This window comes from Parasteatoda tepidariorum, chromosome 6, assembly GCF_982258835.1.
Source record: "Parasteatoda tepidariorum strain Cologne lab strain chromosome 6, Ptep-v5.0, whole genome shotgun sequence".
NCBI classification, from domain to species: Eukaryota; Metazoa; Arthropoda; class Arachnida; order Araneae; family Theridiidae; genus Parasteatoda; species Parasteatoda tepidariorum.
The window spans coordinates 40,260,340-40,279,203 of record NC_141760.1 but is presented as its reverse complement, the minus strand read 5'-3'; the positions used below and the strand labels follow the sequence as shown (position 1 = coordinate 40,279,203).

The 18,864-nt window shown below is 26.7% G+C and overlaps 2 protein-coding genes across 2 annotated transcripts; one reads left to right on the top strand and one right to left on the bottom strand.

Annotated features, from left to right (window-relative positions):
- Window positions 1-1,953: 1,953 nt before the first annotated feature.
- On the bottom strand, window positions 1,954-16,534 carry Pgk (phosphoglycerate kinase). The gene is made up of 11 exons (XM_087165691.1): window positions 16,114-16,534; window positions 15,952-16,002; window positions 15,571-15,723; window positions 14,372-14,516; window positions 11,759-11,862; window positions 9,703-9,822; window positions 9,510-9,624; window positions 7,879-8,135; window positions 5,825-5,925; window positions 4,512-4,610; window positions 1,954-2,230 (listed from the first exon to the last, which is right to left on the bottom strand). The coding sequence occupies exons 1-11, from the start codon at window positions 16,173-16,175 to the stop codon at window positions 2,190-2,192; spliced, it is 1,248 nt and encodes a 415-aa protein (XP_087021817.1). The 5' UTR covers window positions 16,176-16,534; the 3' UTR covers window positions 1,954-2,189.
- Window positions 16,535-16,544: 10 nt separating this feature from the next.
- Window positions 16,545-17,076, top strand: LOC107436202 (U6 snRNA-associated Sm-like protein LSm5). The gene has a single exon (XM_087165694.1). It carries the CDS (start codon window positions 16,701-16,703, stop codon window positions 16,974-16,976), a length of 276 nt encoding a protein of 91 aa, XP_087021820.1. The 5' UTR covers window positions 16,545-16,700; the 3' UTR covers window positions 16,977-17,076.
- The last annotated feature ends 1,788 nt before the right edge of the window (window positions 17,077-18,864 follow it).

Below are 18,864 nucleotides of genomic sequence, written 5' to 3'. Positions count from 1 at the left end.
TGACTAAAATTAGTTATTTGTATATAGCAGTAAATAAATATTAAAAAATACAGGCATTTGATCAAAGTTGGTGCAAATAAGGTGACTGATATGTTAATTATTAAATTATAAAACTAAATTATTAAAACAAAGGGCATAATCAGCTAACATAAAGAGGCTATTTTTATTTTCTATACCTATTTCTTAAAATTGGTATAGATCTAATAGCTGGCATAAATTTTCTACTAAAATCATTTAACACTGCTCTTGATTGGTTGACCTGAGTTTCTTGGCATGAGCATTCCATATTCTAACAGATTAATGACTTTTCTAGCACTTAATTTCTGATCATTTGGCAATAAAATTTGAATTCTATTTTTCTCCAAATTTGTTTTTTAATTTTAGTCTTTTTCTGATTTTCTATTTGCATTATACCTGATTCCATGTTACAAATGCCACTTCTGTGTGTAGAGTTAACCCCAAAATTTTTAATTTTGGAATCTGTTTTAACAAATCAAGTACTGAGTGTATATTTTTCTAACATTTAGAAAAAACGAGGTTATTAAAAATTTTAAGTAGAGGGAATCATGATTGAAAATTTTAAATTCCATATTTCTATGTGTATTGCAAATTTTATTGCATTTTGTGAAACAAAAATATTTTAAGTGCAAGTTGTTAAATCTGTTACATCCACAGGATAATTATTTATGGCTTACAGAAATACATTACAGCAAAATACACTGAAACCGCAAGTTATGAGACAAAACAAAAGCCCCTCATTATGTAATTTTTTATTCCGTGTGAATCTTCTCTCTTCAAAGTGAACACTCTTGTAATTGAACAGTCATTTATTCAAAATATTATTCTCTAACTTTTCTAAATTTAAGTTTTTTTTTTAGACTTTAAATTTCAAAGAAATATGCATCTTTTCATTTATTAAGGCATGAAATTTTTTGCCTTATAACCAAAAATATTAAACTTTTTCATTACAAAAAAATCATTTTCCTCTTCTGTCACCTCTCTTTACCTTTACAAAGTAGAGAAAATTATACGGACATAGTCTTTTGGATCTTTTCATTTGTAGGATACAGGTTATGAGACCTCACTAGTTGAAATGGTACATTAAATCCTCTCAAATCACCTCTTCTGGAAATTCTTTTCTTAATCAATTTGACCACTTTACCTAACACAGCTAAAAAAAAATAGAAATCTAATTATTGAGGTGTTCAAATAAATCATTTATTCAGACTCTCGACAAATTGCTCACTTTTTTTCTATGCATCATAGGTTTATCTTCTAAGAGATATTGTCAAATTTCCTATCAAGCAACGGGAAGGTGTTAGGGATGTAAACCTATAAATTGGAACAGACTGGGGAAGTGATGTAGGACTGAAATAATTATTTGATTAACTGTGGTATGAATTAGTGTAAAAATGCTAAATGATTTAAAAATATACCATGAAGACATATCTGCTGCTGCTTAATACAAACTTTTAATTACATCTTTCTTTTCAACTGCATAAATATAAAATAAAGTCATGCATATAAAATTTCTTCATCTATTCTTTTTGTACTATAAATTATAATTTTGCTTTGTTTAAATATATATGAATACAAATTAATTATTTCTATACCACTGCAATTAAAAACAATTTGACACTAGCCTTAGTTATTAGTGTACCCTTCTTGAAGACTGGCAGTTTTTGGAGTCCCAAAAGTGTTAGTTTAATCAAGGTTTCACTATACTAGTATTTTTAAATTATTGCGCTTGACTTAAGTACTTAATAACTACAATGAGTATTTTTATGATAAGTGAAACTACTTATTCATACCTGTATATTAACTAGCACAGATTAAAATAAACAATCCTTGACTAATATGGTCAGACAGTTTTTGAAATGAAATATTTTAATTATTTAGTATAGAAAGTTTCGCTTGCTAACATAAAAATTATCAGAATAGGAAACTACCATAAACGTAGTTCAATAACACTTTAATTCACAATGAACATGCATTTAAACAAAACTGTTTTGATATTCTTAAAAGTAATCTTGCAACACATATATTCTTTAGTTATTTCAGTTGTCATTAAATGTCACTTTATAAACACCGGTTTTTATCTCTTCAACATTTAACCAAGACTTCACATGGAAACATTGTAGATGACTTAGACAATGAGAATCATTAACTTTCTAGGAATGAGGACCATTTCATGCATCTGATAAAGCTGCAACTCCAGGTAATGTTTTACCTATAAAAGTAGAAACATTTTTTTTGACAACTTCAAAAATGGTTGAAATCACATTATATCCTAATCATTCAATAAATTACAGTATTTTAAAATATCTCTTAAAAGTTTTAAAGTTAAATTTTCAATTTTATTTAAAAAAAAATTACATTTGAACCTAAAAGGCTAGATAAGCTAGAAAAACTTTATAGTGAGCTGAGAGAAAAATGCAAGATTATAAAGTAAGAAGCTCTATATTGAAAGTAATTAACTTAGTCATTTTTATGTTTCACATAAAAATTTACGATCCAGAACACAAAATAAATCGATATAATTCATAAATCGTTTAATGTACTTAGTTTTCATAAATAGGTTTTAAAATTAGAATATTTAATATCTTCATTTACAAAATTTTTTTTATTTCTTGATAAAAACAAACAAACTAACCAACATGCACATTAAAATACTTGACAATAAATATTTTTTATTCTATATTTCTTAAAATAATTGACAAATTTCTTTCTTATAAGAAAATTACTTATAGATAGTTTAGTTTGTCATGTATTTATATTTTACCTTAGATTTTCCAGCCCGTCCTGTACAGTGCAAAAAAAATATTCACCTGAATACTTCTTATTTAATGAGGGATTTTCACGTTGTAGGACTAAATTTCTTGACTTAATTAGCGCAGATAATATTTAGGTTACGAAATCAGATACAAAAATGTGCTTTCTCTGAATAAACATACTCCTTTTTTCCCAATGAATTTGGATTTCTGACCACCAAAATATAGTGATAAGCCACTATCTCAGGAAAGTGATCAAGTTATGAACCCTTAATGTTAAATTTACTTTTTGCTTAATTCGCCATATCTCGAGAGCTTAAACGATTTGGAAAATGTTTGTACACAATTAAAAAATTAGTTTATCCAAAGATAATTCCATGCAAAAAATAATTTTGTGTCTGATTTTGCAACTTAAAATATCACCTGCACTTAAAGTTACCCCCTCAACCTTTAAGATTGAGTTAAAGTCAAAATTTAATCATTAGATCAAAAGTTATTCAGGGTCCCGGTAGCAGAAACCGTCAGCACGGTAGTGAGTGTAGCAGATTATTACACTGTATGGAGATTAACTACTATCTCAGACTTTCAACATAAATAAATAAATAAACTGCTAGCAAGAAAATGTAGTTTTTTTTTAAAGTAAGTGAAGTTGCAAAAAAAATAAATAAATGAATAGAGATCAATTAAAAAACACCAGACAGTCAAGGAATCATTAACCCACTTTTGAAATTTGATACCCAAACCAATTCAACAGGCAGGTGCAGCCTGCATGAAATGCTTTTATAAATCGAATTGATGATTAAAATTTAGCGTCAATAAAAATGATCCACACTGATATAATTATGAGTAAAAACAAATTTACCAATTATGAAAGATAGAACCATTTTAAATAAATAAAAAATTATATTTTTTTGTTTAAGTTTGCATTTAATTTTACAGCATAAAAATAAGTTAGCTTTAAAAGATGAGAATAGGTTTGTTTGTCTGAGATGCTTAGTTTTTACTGAAAAAATTTTTTCCTTCTAATTTTCCACTCTTAAAAATAATTTATTAACAGTATCGTCTCAAGTGCACTCTGACAGTAACATGAGGTTGTAGATCTCTTTTAGAGATCGTCAAAAAGACCTCGCTAAGTAAGAGCCTCACGCAAATATTTTGCAGGCATTTTAACCTACTTATTTGTTTTGTTAATATTTCATGTTTTAATGCGTTTTCAAGTTTCCTTTTTTGACCTTATTAACATTTAGTGTAGTGGTTTACCCGGTTGCTGGGAGAGGCTTTAATGGTCTCTCCTAAAGGTTTTTTCCTTTTTCTCAATATTTCTTAGTTTACATAAAATATATTTAAAATTTTACATGTACCTATGATGACCTGGAGAAGTAATTGAAAATTACAAATATGTCTTTTTTTCTTGAGTTTATGATTATAATAACTATTTACTGATAAAAATCATATATAATATTAATCTTGAATATAAGCTTATAAAGTATCTTTCTGGCTCTCCCTTACAAACAAATAAAATAAACTATTTTTAAGGTCCACCTTTGAAAATTTGATTTCCGGAAACTTTTGTGATCAAGGATTTTTTGAAACGTCTGAACCTTCGATCTCCGGAAACTTCCGGATCACGGTTAGCGAAAAACCCGGAAATCCGGATTTTTTCTGGAGCACAATCAGCCCTGCATACATTTATACAGTTGAAACAAATATCAATAAAAGTTTAAATATAACATAAAATACCTTCCAAAAGTTCTAAGCTAGCACCTCCTCCAGTGCTGACATGACTCACTTTGTCTTCAGTCTTCCATTTTGCACAACAGGTTGCAGTGTCACCACCACCTGTAAAATTAAATATTTGTTTTTAATGTTAACTAATGTATTGGAACTTTATTATACATTATAATTCGAAATAAAAAAATTTATTATCTAAATTGTGAAAAATGCAATCAATAACACATCATAAGAAGTGAACTGTTTTTATGCTTTATTTATTTCTATTAAACATCTTAATAAAAAACAAACAAATTGCTATTTTAAAAAAATAAAAGATTTCATTTCCCCATCATTATCGTATTGTTTAAAAATTAAACAAAGTGCTTGAAAATTATTCCCCATGAATTTTAACCCCTTAAGGTGTGAGCTCAAGTTAATTTGAGTGTGCTAAGCAGACCAAGATATGCACACTCTAGATAATTCAAACAATGTCGTATTTCATACATTCCTGTAGCAATTTTCAAGCAAATATAATCAAGCGTTGAAAATATGGAAACTATGAAAAGAATAATTTTATTGACATTTAATTATTTACATGACATTAAAAACTAAAATTATTTACATTTGTTTGTTTGAAAATAAAATATAGTCTTAATAAAAATCCAAAAATCAAAGTTAAGATTGATTTTGTACTTTTTTTCATTTTTCGCCAAAATATGATTCTAAAAAGATTTTTTTTCCTTCAAAAATGTGTATGTTAAGGGATTAAACTTCAATTTTTAAATCATACTTTTTATAATGACTTACTGAAATTATACTTAAAAAGTAAAATTTTTAGAATTTTCTATGCAAATTTTTTTTATTAACAGTTAAATGTATAATTCTTTCGTTGATATATTAAAGTTTGTCTGCATAATTTACAATCATAATAAAATACTAACTTCAAAAAGCAAAACATGCAAAAAGTTTTGAATATTGTGCAGGATTAAACTTATTTTTCAAAAACATACATGGAAACTGATTAAATACTACAGCTTTAAAAATGGTTTACTGATGCATAAAAGATAGTTTATTGATGTATAAAAGAAAGATGAGTTATAAAAGATGAATTTTTTAGTGCTTGAAGTAAATTTTAGTGTAACACTGAAATAAGGTTATGTTTCATTCCAAAACAGAGGGGAAAAAAACATTAGTTATTTAAATGAACAAATGAATATGCAATATACTAAAGATAGTAGAAAATAGTTCAAATAGTAAAAAATTGAAAAAAATGTTGGCCAGAATAAAATTTTAGATTAACAATATAAGAAAATGAAAGCTTAAAAGAAAAGTATTAATACCAATAATTGTTGTAACACCAGATTTAGTAACTTCAACAACTTTATCCATTACTGCTTTGGTCCCATTAGCAAAATTTGCAAATTCAAATACACCAACTGGGCTAGAAAAAAAAATGGTTTCAGTTCAGTGAAAATAATTACAATTCGTTAAATACCTTTTTAAAATATGAAGAAAATTATTACAGTCAAACTTCTATTGCTCAAACGTCTCTAACTAAGTTCTTAATTTCCTAAATTTGAAGACTTTATTCTTATTTGAAATCCTAGCAAAAATACCGGCTTTAACTTTGATTATTTTTTTTGATTGCTCGAAGTTTGATAAGTCAATTTTTTCATTAATTTGAAGAAACTTTTGTTTTCCAAATGTCAATTCTAATCTATAAGCCTTATTCTAAAACAATTCCAGCTCCCAGATAGGGTTAGGAAAAAAAAAAAAATACAATTTTAGGAGGGAAAATTATCTAAATTTCTCTTCATTATTAAAATATATTTCTCTTCATTGTCAAAAGTAGTAAATAGGAACATGGTTAACTTGAAATTTTGTCTACTTCAACACTGAAAAATTCTGAAGAAAGCATTCATTTTTGCTTCAGTTTCACAAATGTTTGTAAGGGATTTTGTAGCAGTCGTGTAAATTTAGCATTGATCTAAAACCTTACACATGGAAAAAAATTGAATTTTAAAAAATGTAAACGACTGGGAGACATAGTGAAAAAGGGCAATAAAATTGTTTGCAGAATTCTTCCTAACATTTTTTTAAAATCATGAAAATTTTTTTTTTTTTTTTAATGCAGTATGCATTTACTTTAAATGTTAACAAATTCCTTTTGAAAAACTATTTCTTTTAATGAAAATTGGTTCTCATTTTGCTGTTTTTGTCTAAAGCACATTTTGATCATTTTATGATTAGTTGAATTTTTGATATCATAAAATATTTTTGACTTTAGATGACACTTTGAGTTATCATTGTTTCACTGTATTTGTTTGAAAGAAAATATCTATGACAAAATTAACATAATATTTTATATGCTCTTTTATATTAGGTTCATAATGTAATTATCTATGTACCTTGTAAAACAAATTTCTGAATTTAGAAGTGAGAATTGGCATAATTTTAATATTGAGTACCTTTCTTTTAACCACCACATAAGACATTACCCTTTTTTATTTTGATGATCATTTATTAATTACTAATTTTTTACTTTTAGTACTACTATAGCATCATATTTTTACTTGTGAAGAAATTTTTTTTTTCAATTTAATTTCAGATTTTTATTTAGTCATTAAAAAACACTACTAGAAAATAATTTTCAAATATTAAATTTTTATTGGAAGTTTTAATTAAATTGCAATTAAAAGATTTTCCTGCATCTTTTTAATGCACATGTATCATGTTACATTTATGATTTCGAATTTTAATATAACAATAGTAATAGCTATCTCCTAAATCAATGAAAATAAACAAATAATCTGTTATAAAATTGTGCAACAAGTATGAAATGTCCCAAAACTGACCAACATTTGAAAAAAGAAAGAAGGTTGAAAAGAATTGTATGCAGCGATCTGATTATTAGAACAGTGCTGAGAGAAAGAGCTAATAAAAAAAAATGTTTTCTGCTGCACGTTATTTTAATTTAAAAAAATATGCTTGTTGTTTTGGTCTTCATTTTTAACTTCATTACGCGCTCCCGTGTCTCTCGTGTCTTTGGGAAATTCGCACTGGGTCTAACTTGCAGCTTACATAATCTGGTTGGATCTCTAGCTAGATCAGCTTACAGCACAGGAACTGGTACTATAGATTGGAACTGGCACTACAGATAGGAACTGGCACTACATATATATATATATATATATATATATATATATATATATATATATATATATATATATATATATATATATATATATATATATATATATATATATATATATATATATATATATATATATATATATATATATATATATATATATATATATATATATATATAACACTATTTTTTACTGTTCTAGTTAGGTCAGACTCTTTAAATTTTGTGCATATCATTACATACCCATTCCAAACAATGGTTTTAGCTCTGCCAATAGATTCTGTGAAAATTACAGTGCTCTTAGGTCCACAATCTAGACCCATTTGGTCTTTTGGAATACCAGTTTCTACAGTTGCTGTTCCTGGAGTTGCATCTTCAGCAAACTTATCAGCAGTGACAAAGTCTACAGGCAAATGTATTTGCACTCCATTTTTCTTTGCTTTCTCCATTAAACCTGCAACAATTTTTGAACCTGCTTCATCATATAGGGAAGTTCCAATCTGAAAAAAATAATTAGAAAATAAATAAAATTTATACAGATAGCCTCAAGAAAAAAAAGCAATTTTTTTTTCTAATTTAAATTCTAATTTTTTACTCTAATTTCAATGTTACAGTTTTTTTTAGCAAAGCAATAAATTTTGTTAAAAGAAAAGAGCTGTTATGAAGCTGCTTATTTAACTCTGCAACAGTCAAATTATATTGACAAATACTTAAAAAAAATATCTTTGCTAAGCATTGATTTCCTCTTAAATAACTAAGAACTATCTATGTTTTGCAGACATGCAACTTGAATTAATTACATCTGGTCAGGAAGTAAGTGGTTAAGTTTATACAATAGAGACTTATTTTATTCAAGAAACTAATTTTATAACTTTTATTAAAATTTTACATGAAGTTGTAATTGAAAAAAATATGCTTTCATGAATCTTTTGGGAATGCTCATTCCACAATTGCTTCATTTTAAAGTTTTAAAAACTGTACTGACAAAATATAAACTTTTAAAATATATAAGTACAGAGGAGAAATACAACTTAAGAATAAGGTGCAAACTAATCTAAGAGATGAGAAAACCCTTTTTTTATTATCAAATCATTTAAATATGTGCAAACTGCATAAAATAAAACACAAAGTATGATTAACTCCTACCAAAATTAAAAAGCCAGGAAAGTTTTCTAAAAATAAACAAACTATTTTTAAAAACATAATACAACAGTTAGCAGATAAATATGTTACATAAAATTATACAAGTTACTATAACAGTAAAATAGAGACGGTGGTGTAAAAACTAAATGCATATCATTTTATTTATTTAAATTAGATTCATAATTTTTTTTTTGTCCATTTTAAAGTTATGAACATTTATTATAAATATGTTTCTGTAATATAATCATGTCTTTATCAATAAAGTTATGTAATATAGTTGTACAATAATAGGCATTAGAAACATCTTATTAACATTATAGCATTAGTACCTTTGAGTCAGTTTAACTTAAACATTGTATTATTTTTACACTTATTGAGCAAGTGAAAAAAAAAAAAAAAAAAACTATTTTACACATTCATACACCTGATCTTTCAAAATTTTCACTTATAACAAACAAAAAAGAATTTTTTTTTTTTGCTACTCTAAAATTATTTTATAAATAAAGTATAATCGTTAGAATATGCACTATTTAAAGTGAGTTTCAAACCACTATATGCTTTCATGTCTAGGCCAGGACTAACCTATTTTTAAATTAAAGATGTTAAATAATTAAAAGAACTTATTTCAATTTAATAAATTCAATTTACCTAGATTATATAATTCCAAATATTTCCTTAATTTATATATTTAATCACCAAAATATAATTTACAATAATTAATAAAATATTACCTCCATGTTGTTTAATGTTTTCAAAAATGTGAAAGCCATTCCACCCCCAATAATCATTTCATTAACTTTGTCCAGCAAATTTTCAATCAGCTGTATTTTATCTGCAACTTTAGCACTAGAATATAAAATAAATAAATTTTTTCAAAGGTAAATATAGATATCATATCTTCAAAAAGAAATAGAATAAACTCACCCTCCTAAGATAGCTAAGAAAGGTCGAACAGGATTATCAAGAGCTTTGGCAAAATATTCCAGTTCTTTTTTCATTAAAAAGCCAGAGGCCCTTTGAGGTAAATTAACTCCTACCATGGAGCTAAAAGAAACATGCAAAAATATATTAAGCGAAAAAAATTAACATAAGCAATGAGAATAAACACATGACGGTAGATTCTAAGTTAAGTTGTACATGAAACCAAATTTTTAATTTAATAAAGTACTAAAGTTTTAAAAGAATAAGAGATCATATATTTTTCAATTCTACGGCCTAATAAAATTGCAAAATATAAAATTACTAAACACTTTCATACTTAATACAATTAAAAAAAAAAATCAAAGTTTCTAAAAATTACAATTGCAGTACAAACATAATGAATGACCTTAATTTTTATTTCTGTGGTTTACATTAAAGCGATTCCTGTTTTACATAAGGTTAAAGTAATTTGAGCCTTTAAATTTATCAAAATGATTTCGTATCTACATAGATGTATATAAAATTATCTATCTATGTAAGGTGATGGTATATATATATATTTTTTCATAATTAAAAAAAAAAAATGTTTTACATGAAGCATGGCCACAGAAAAGATCAGATTTATGCCATACATAAAAACCATACTACATATTTTATTCAAATTTAAGCATCTTCAAAATTATGCATTTATGCAAAATCTCTCATAAAACTTGTACAGCATTGTTACGAAATTGTTTTAAATGACAGGCTCGCATGAAAAGGTAAACTTAAAAAATGTGGCACTAAAAATAAATAAAGGAAAATAATTAGTTTTAGGTACTGATTATTAAATTCTATCATAATTCACAATGGCCGACTATAAAAGAAATTTATTGCTTGTTGAGCTTGATTATTCAATTTAGCTTAGTACAAGGAATTTTTTTACAAGACATTAACAAAGTGATCTATGTGAAGTAAAACAATACCATAAAGATAAAACCTAATACATTTAAAAAGATGAATAATGACGAAATTTTTAAAGTTACAATTTCAGCTAAAATTTGATGAATGCCTATTTTAGAGAAGACAAGCTTTTCTTGATTTAATATTTTTTATTATTTTACTTATTTTTTACACTTTTAAAATAAAAAAAAAATCATTTCTTACAAGAAAAACCAGATGATATTACAAATATTAAAAAAATTCAAATGTGCACAACTGAAATAAATAAATAAAAATATAATAAAAAAATAATAAATAAAATTGTGTGAAGAAGTAGTATTACTATGGGAAGTACCATAAACAGAATCATTAGGACTTTTGAAAGGTCGAAATACATATTTTTTTGGATAGTAGGTTTTAGGTTAACAAACATCAAAACATGCATCATTCAATAAAAAAACAACAAATACACAACAATTAACTTAAATTTTGTACATTTTCTTACAAGATGAATGACTTAATTAACTAATGAATGTTTAGTATGATAAAATACGTACATAAAAAAACAAATAATGGTGAGTAGGTTGATAATTTGAACTTTTTCTCAAGAATAAAGACTTTCCCCCCATTTGATGTAAAGGAGTGCAGATAAGATAAAAATAATATAAAAAAATGAGCCTTAAATTCCAACAGTAAATTAATCAAATTTAATGAAAATATAATATAAAACAAGGAACAGAAGTTAGTAGGTTTTTAATGAAAATACTTTTAATTAATAGGGAAACAAAGTTTCTCTGTTTGGTGGTCATTTCAAACATTATCACTAAAGGTTTTACTAAACTGCTTTGGTCTTTTCAACAACTTTTTCAGTGTAAATGTTTATTGAAACAGAGTAATTGTTTAGATATAGAAAAAGCAAGAAGAAATAACTTTTTTTTTACTAATACCTTTTTAACAGTTTATTCTGTTTGTAACCAATTAAAATAAATTAAGTACATTACTTTATTTGTTTTATTAACATTCCAAATAACATGGTGAAAGTAAAATCTATTTTAAAACAATATAATAAATATACAAAAAAAGCATTTAAAAGCAAAGATTAATTTTTTTAAGTAAGACTTTAGAAACAATAAAATACCTATGAGCTCGATGAGCAGTTCCAAATGCATCATTTATATACACATCACCTAATTTAGTCAAAGATGCACGGAATTTCTCAACATCTTCTGGTTTGGCTTTGACCTAAAAATAAGAAAAGTATAAGGTTAGTTGAATATAGAGTTTGACAAAACAAGAATCAGAATCAACTAGTCTAACCCAAGCACCAATGGTATCTCAGATTGGATAGGCAAATCAAGTTGAGCTGATCATAGGATTAAGATTAGTGACTTATCAAATAGAATTTGGCTCATTCTGTAGAAGTGACAGGTTAAATGTATTTTATGGTAAAATAACTAAATAACTTTATCAATATATATATATATATATATATATATATATATATATATACAGTCGGACTTCTATTTAACATACTTCCATTTTACGAATTTCTCTATTTTGCGAATTTTTTTGTGGAACCAAGAACATTTTGGAAATTTCTTCGTTAAATAACTTCTAAATAGCGAAGTGAATTTTCTATTTAACGATTTTTTTTTTTGGATCTACTTTCCCCATTTCCCAAAATATTTGAGAAAATTATTAACTATTTAACGCATTTTATGGGGGAAATAACCTTGAACTGATTTTCGCATCCCCTTAACTTTTAGAGAAAGCAGTAAAATTCCTTTCCCTTTTTGTTTGCATTTCATACAGGAAATGCAATCCCACTAGAAAAGGGGGGAAAGGGTCAAATTCCTTGAATAGGAATTGAGCAGAGAAGATAAAAGGAATGGGTCATCAAAGTGTGTGGTCCCTGGTCCCTTATTGACATGTCCTATTATCTCCACCCCCACTGTTCACTTCCTTTCTAGAAAAACTTTCTCGTTGTTCACTCGGTAGAGCTCCTGTTTTAAGATTGCTGATCAGAGTGCTGCTTGTTGCTTTTCTTACGGCTGCAAAATGTCGAAGCGAAAGTGCCTGACTATTAAAGAAAAAAATTACAAGATAAAGGTGCATCAATTGCAATTTTAATTATTTCTAGTATCCATGAATTTAAAACCTATTCTACGTTGTGTAAGTATTTCAAAAGATGATTTTCTATTTAACGAATTTTCCATATAACGAACTTTTTTTCGGGATTTAGCGACTTCGTTAAATAGAGGTTCGACTGTGTATATATATATATATATATATTTTCTAACAACAAAAAATTAGTACAGCTTAGTTTAAACTTTGAATTGTTTGAAAAAGCCACTATTTTCACTTTGGATCTGAAAGTAAAAATACCTAATAACAATTGTTTCATATTTTGTGATAGGGCTAAAAATATCAAAGCTTCTTCTTGACTAGCAGGCCATGTAAGTCTACAATATGCTCTAACAACTTTTGAGTATGCATATTAGCGAAAATATATAAATATACTTGTTATAAATCAATCAAAAACGAATAAATTAATATTGTATCTACATTACATTTTTAATTATAAATCAGAAGCATTATTAACAAAAAATTAAAAGGTATTAATAGCAATGCATTCAGCATGGTTTAGTATTATTCATTAGCTGTTTTGCATGAATACATATTGAGAGAATGAATCAATATAAAGATTGATAGAATCAATGGAATGTTGAACATTATTATTAACAAAGAAATATTATCAGGAGTCATAAGTAGGGATTATTGACAAATACATGCTTATTCAACATGCATATTTTTTACAATGTGAAATTGCAGAAATAAAATGAATTGAAATATTAAATTGCAGGTGATGGATCAAAGTTTAAAGGTTTTTCATCATTATAGTTCATTTGATTAAAATAACCTTCGGCATGAGTAGATAAGCTGCATTGCATTGGGATTTCAATTTGATTCATCACAATGGTTTTTCTATTACAGGATATATTGAGTCAAAAGCACTTGGGCATATAAGAGTAAAAATTCCGTTCAGAGTTTTATAAAAACTGGGCATGTCGGATAATATAATTTTCAAGTCCTGTTTTGTGACACCTTTCTTATATGAGAAAAAGGTTTAATTATTAAGAATCCTACCACTGCAAATCCTATTTTCTACAAATTGTTGTAGATAAAACCAAATATGAACAACTTTTTTCCAACTCTAAATTTAATTATGAAAACAAGGTTTTAAAAGCAACTTTTAATAAGGATTTATATAAACATAAAATTTAGAGAAATTCAATTGCTTGTTATTTATTTATTCCAGGAGTAATGAAAAGGTATCACATAACCAAAAGTTTCTCAAGTTGTAATGATTTTCTCATCATTAAATAATCCTTTTATAGAGAACATAAATTTTTAAATTGTTAGGAGAAAATAAATAAAAAAACATCTACTAGCAAATTTGGAGAATAAGAAACTTGATTCAGTGTCAAAGCAAGATTAACAAGCTTTCAGCCAGGATTTTAATGTTATAACCAATCGTAAAATAGAGTTATAGAAATTTATTGTATGTTTAAATAAGAATAGATTATAGATAAGTTTGTTCGTATGTGAAATTTCTGTTGAGTGAAAACAGGTTTACGAACATAAATCAGCATTTCATATCTGTATTCTAGATGCATTCAATCCACAGTTGGGCAAATTAAAATAAAAAGTAAACACAAATATAAATAAAGTATGTGCAACTCATTAATACCTTAGCACCACTGGCATCTACACCTTTACCTTCCTCTTCCACATGGAAACGGAGATTTTCTAATAAAATGATGGTCCCACTAGGTGGATTGGCACATTTTTCTTCAACTTCTGGGCCCACACAATCAGAGAGAAATAATATATCTCTAAAATAATAAATAAAAATAAGGTTTTATTGATTTATTTGATAGATTATAACAATATATAACATTACTATTAAATTTTTATAAAATTAAAAATATGGTTTCATTTCAGATTTTTTTTTCTGAAGGATTTTTATCACATTATACAACTACATTTTTACGAAAATAAAATATAACTGGAAAACATTACACTTGTAGAGATTAATAGTTGAGTCTTTGAAAATTCAGATTGAAGGTAAGTAAATGCTATTAGTATTGCTATTAGTATTGCTATTAGTATGCAACTGTAATTAATTGACTTGATTGGCTATTTCAGGATTATGTACTTATATTTCAATTTTGGTTTCTCCTCCAATTCCAATCAAAAAGAAAAAAAAAACTAACACTGAATTATTTTCAATTTTTGTTCAGACTGTTATATATCAAAACAGAACCTTCATAGTAAGAAACATTAAGCAAAATAATTATGAGCACATAAACATATGAAATATAAGCAAAAATAATTATGAGCAGAATATAACTTAATCAGATACAAAGACATACCTCCTCTAAATAAACAAAATTTTTTATCTACAGACTTGGATTTTTATTTCCTAACTTATTGTTGGAAATCAGAATATGCAAGTGTCAACAGGGGTAAAAATTTAGATACTTAAATTATACTTTTATTTTTGCGATTACATCACTGCTGCTGATTTAATAGATTAAATTATTTTGCACCCATTAATGAAACTTTAACTTTTTAAAAAAATATTTTTATGCACATAATTTTTTTAAAATATTTATTTGCACCTATTTATTTTCTATTAGGTAGCAATGAGTTCAGCTTTAACCCTTCCATAACTGGTAGAAACAAGTCCTTTCGTTTGGAAAATCACTTGTTTGTTAAATTACTAAAAATTATAATTCAGTATAACAAAATAATTGAACATAAATAACTAAATTTGATTTAAAAAAGTTAAAAGAAGCAATTATTTCAAAATAGTCTTAGAGACTGTTTCCCAGCAGAAAACTTAAACAAAATATGCTACTTCACTAACAATTATAAATCATTTACTTATTCAATAATTTCTTCAATTCCGCAGCAACAATCTTTAAGGAATGTTTCTCAACTCTCTGCCCATCAGGACGTCCAAGATGGCTCATGAGTACAACAGATTTCGCTCCTTTATCCAGGGCATATTTCACAGAATCTAAAGCAGCAACTATCCTAAAAAATAAAGCTTAGTTTAAACCAAATATAGATAAAAAATTCAAGACACATGAAAGAATTAAAAAAGTTAGTTTTTAACTCCAGTGTATAAAAATATTGCGGATGTTTTCGAACATTCAATATTTAGGGGATATTTACTTGGCATAATAAGTTTTAAATAATGAAAAAATTGAGGAAATTTGTATTGCAACTGTATGCTTTCAGATTTTGCAACGTATAACATACCTTTGGTTATTAGTGATAGCACCATCTTTTATAGGAACATTGAAATCCACACTAAAAGAAAATAAATGCTAATATTAAAAAATTTTAATTTAATTTTCAATTAAAATGAAAAGTTAAGGAAAATATTCAATAATAGGAAAGATAATAGAGATGGATAAATACCGCATCAATACACGTTTATCCTTAAGGTCCAAAGCATCAATAGCGAGTTTATTTAGAGCCATGTTAGGTTTTAAATTGTCTTATTGAAGCAAATTATAAAGCCACGTTTTTTTTTTTATCGGCAAAAAGATACCGGTGCTTTTGACAGTTGACTTAAAGATACGAGAACGTGACCTCTAACTTGAACGAAAACTAAACTTTCGCAGACGAACGAGAGCAACCAAGGTGACTTTTTCCTTGCCAGTTCATTAATATGATTTTGAAACATAAATCTTTTTCTTTTTTTTTTTAAATTATAAATTGAAAACAAGAACAAGTAATTTATGATAATTTAATATATACATCCAAGAAATACGATCATTTTAATTTTGATCACAAAGAAAATATTTAATTTCAGTTAATAAAATTAAATTAACTGTGATTGTATTCTGCTTACTTTGTTTTTTCGATTTTCCGGTAAACCGAAGAGAGACTGTAAACAAATATATCATAATTACGTCCAAAAATTATTCATTAACTTTTTGTGATTTAAAAATTGATTAATATCTTCGAAGCTTTGTTCTTATATATAACAGGTAGTATATATAATGGCTGCTACTAGTATCCCTAATCCGTCTACTTTGTTACCGTTAGAACTTATCGACAAGTGTATTGGTTCAAAAATACATATCATTATGAAAAATGATAAAGAAATCGTCGGGACTCTTCTTGGATTTGATGACTTTGTTAATATGGTGCTTGAAGATGTAACAGAGTATGAAAGTACCCCGGAGGGCCGAAGAGTCACTAAATTGGATCAAATTCTTTTGAATGGTAACAATATCACAATGATGGTACCTGGTGGTGAAATGCCGGAAATTTAACATGTAATCATTAATATGTTGAGTCTCAATCATCTCTGTATAAAATTTCTCATTATGACTGTATAGAAGGAAATAAATCGAGTATTGATTATTATAAAAATTATTTGTGTTATTTGTTAATGTTAAGAACTAGTATTGAAAGTGAAACTACGTAAGAAGGGGAATGTGTCTGTAACGTGATCTGTAGAGCCAACTACAATCGCCAAGGTGTCAAATAAATTTTAGAATTGCAAATGTTTAAAAAACAAACATATAGATGTTTGCCCAGAGGTGGCTACGAGTTATACCTTTCAAGTTGGTCCCTTTCTGTGATGTTTTTTTAAAAGTTTCTCGCAAGTCGCTGCCCAGAAGTTGCCAAGACTTGGCGATTATTCTGCCACAAATCACTTTAGGGAAATTCAGGGGATGTTTTATATGTCTATGCCGAAGTTTTTCCTCTAAAGTGTTGACTTTTAATGCAATCTGTGTTTTGGGGATGTTTCTATATCGGTTTCTGTTTATACTATACTTAAATTGCCTGATTATGTAACTTGAAATAAATTAAAGACAAACTTAAATACACTCTATCTTATATTGGAGATAGCAGTAGGGGCAGTATTCTATGCTGGTCTCTTAGAAACTTCCTGGCAATGACCCATGAAAAACTTAAAAATTCAGAGGGGGACCAACTCTAAGGACAGAACTCGTCACCTAGACATGTGTTTTAAAGTTTTTGCAAGTTAAAAATTCTTTTGGCAGCTTGATGATTGTAGTTGACTCAAACAGAAAGCATTTCCCAAATATCCGCTTTGGTTTTAACCTTTCAAGTTCGTCCATTTAGGTGATATTTCTTTCTTTGCATCTCAATTGCAACTAATTCAGAAAATGCTAAAACTTGTCTATCACTTAGGCGCTCATACCAATATGAAAATCTTCCCGGAATTTTAAAAATATAAACTGCTTCCATTGTATCCATTCTAAAGTTTAGCTTAAATATGCCATTGGAGAAGAAACCTTGTCTTGACCCTTCCCCTGTGTTCTCAGATGTATGCAAATATAAGACTAAAATATTTTACTTTTCTATAATATTTTTCATATTTAAGTGTCAAAAATTCCAAGATGATTTCTTTTAGGACTACCTTAATGCAGTTTTAGCCATTTCAAGCAGTTTCCTAACTTAGAAGTTTTTAATCTATTTGAAAATAAAGATGGAAACTAACACACATCCTTTCCTTATGACAATCCACACGTTAATGGTGAAAACATGTAAAGTGCTGCCATAGGTAGAGAGTTCTGCTCTGAGCCACCTGTAGCCAATTAAAAATATTGTATTTGAAAGATGAGGAAAAAAATCTTTAAAATAAAAGTTTATTATTTATAATTAATTGATCATTTTAAGATTTAAATGCTTTATGTATTTTTGAAATGTTTTAATAATATGATACAGATATGGCTCACATATTTTATTGAATTTATGAGAATACTTTGTTCATTATACACTGTTATTGGAAACAAAATAAAAGAAATTGGTGTATTCTTTAGACTAGTAATATAGGCAAAGTGAGTCAGTCTATTGGAGCCCTTAAAACTTGATACAAGACATGAATACTTATTAATATGTGGTAATGCCAGGGATCGTAAATATCATGATATTTTCGAAAATATCAAAAATATCCGATATTTTGATATATATCTGATATTTTGATATATATTTGATATTTTGATATATATTAAAATTTTTGTTTTATATTTAGTATCTTCAACATAAATTAACTTTTTTGTTAGGAATTGTTTTTCAGACATTATATACAAATTTAAAACATAAAATAATTCATTTTATATAAATTCTAAATTCCTAATGTTAATTGTAATTAATAAATTTGTAATTTTTATAAAATAAAACATTAGA

What these genes read in the sequence shown, in the direction of transcription:
- Pgk (XM_087165691.1), bottom strand. Translation starts at nt 16,175, where the DNA reads ATGGCTCTAAATAAACTCGCTATTGATGCTTTGGACCTTAAGGATAAA. An exon ending in TAGATGCCAGTGGTGCTAAG is followed by an intron (nt 11,863 to 14,371) that starts GTATTAATGAGT and finishes TCTTATTTTTAG; the next exon opens with GTCAAAGCCAAACCAGAAGA. An exon ending in AAACATTAAACAACATGGAG is followed by an intron (nt 8,136 to 9,509) that starts GTAATATTTTAT and finishes TATTTTTTTCAG; the next exon opens with ATTGGAACTTCCCTATATGA.
- LOC107436202 (XM_087165694.1), top strand. Translation starts at nt 16,701, where the DNA reads ATGGCTGCTACTAGTATCCCTAATCCGTCTACTTTGTTACCGTTAGAA.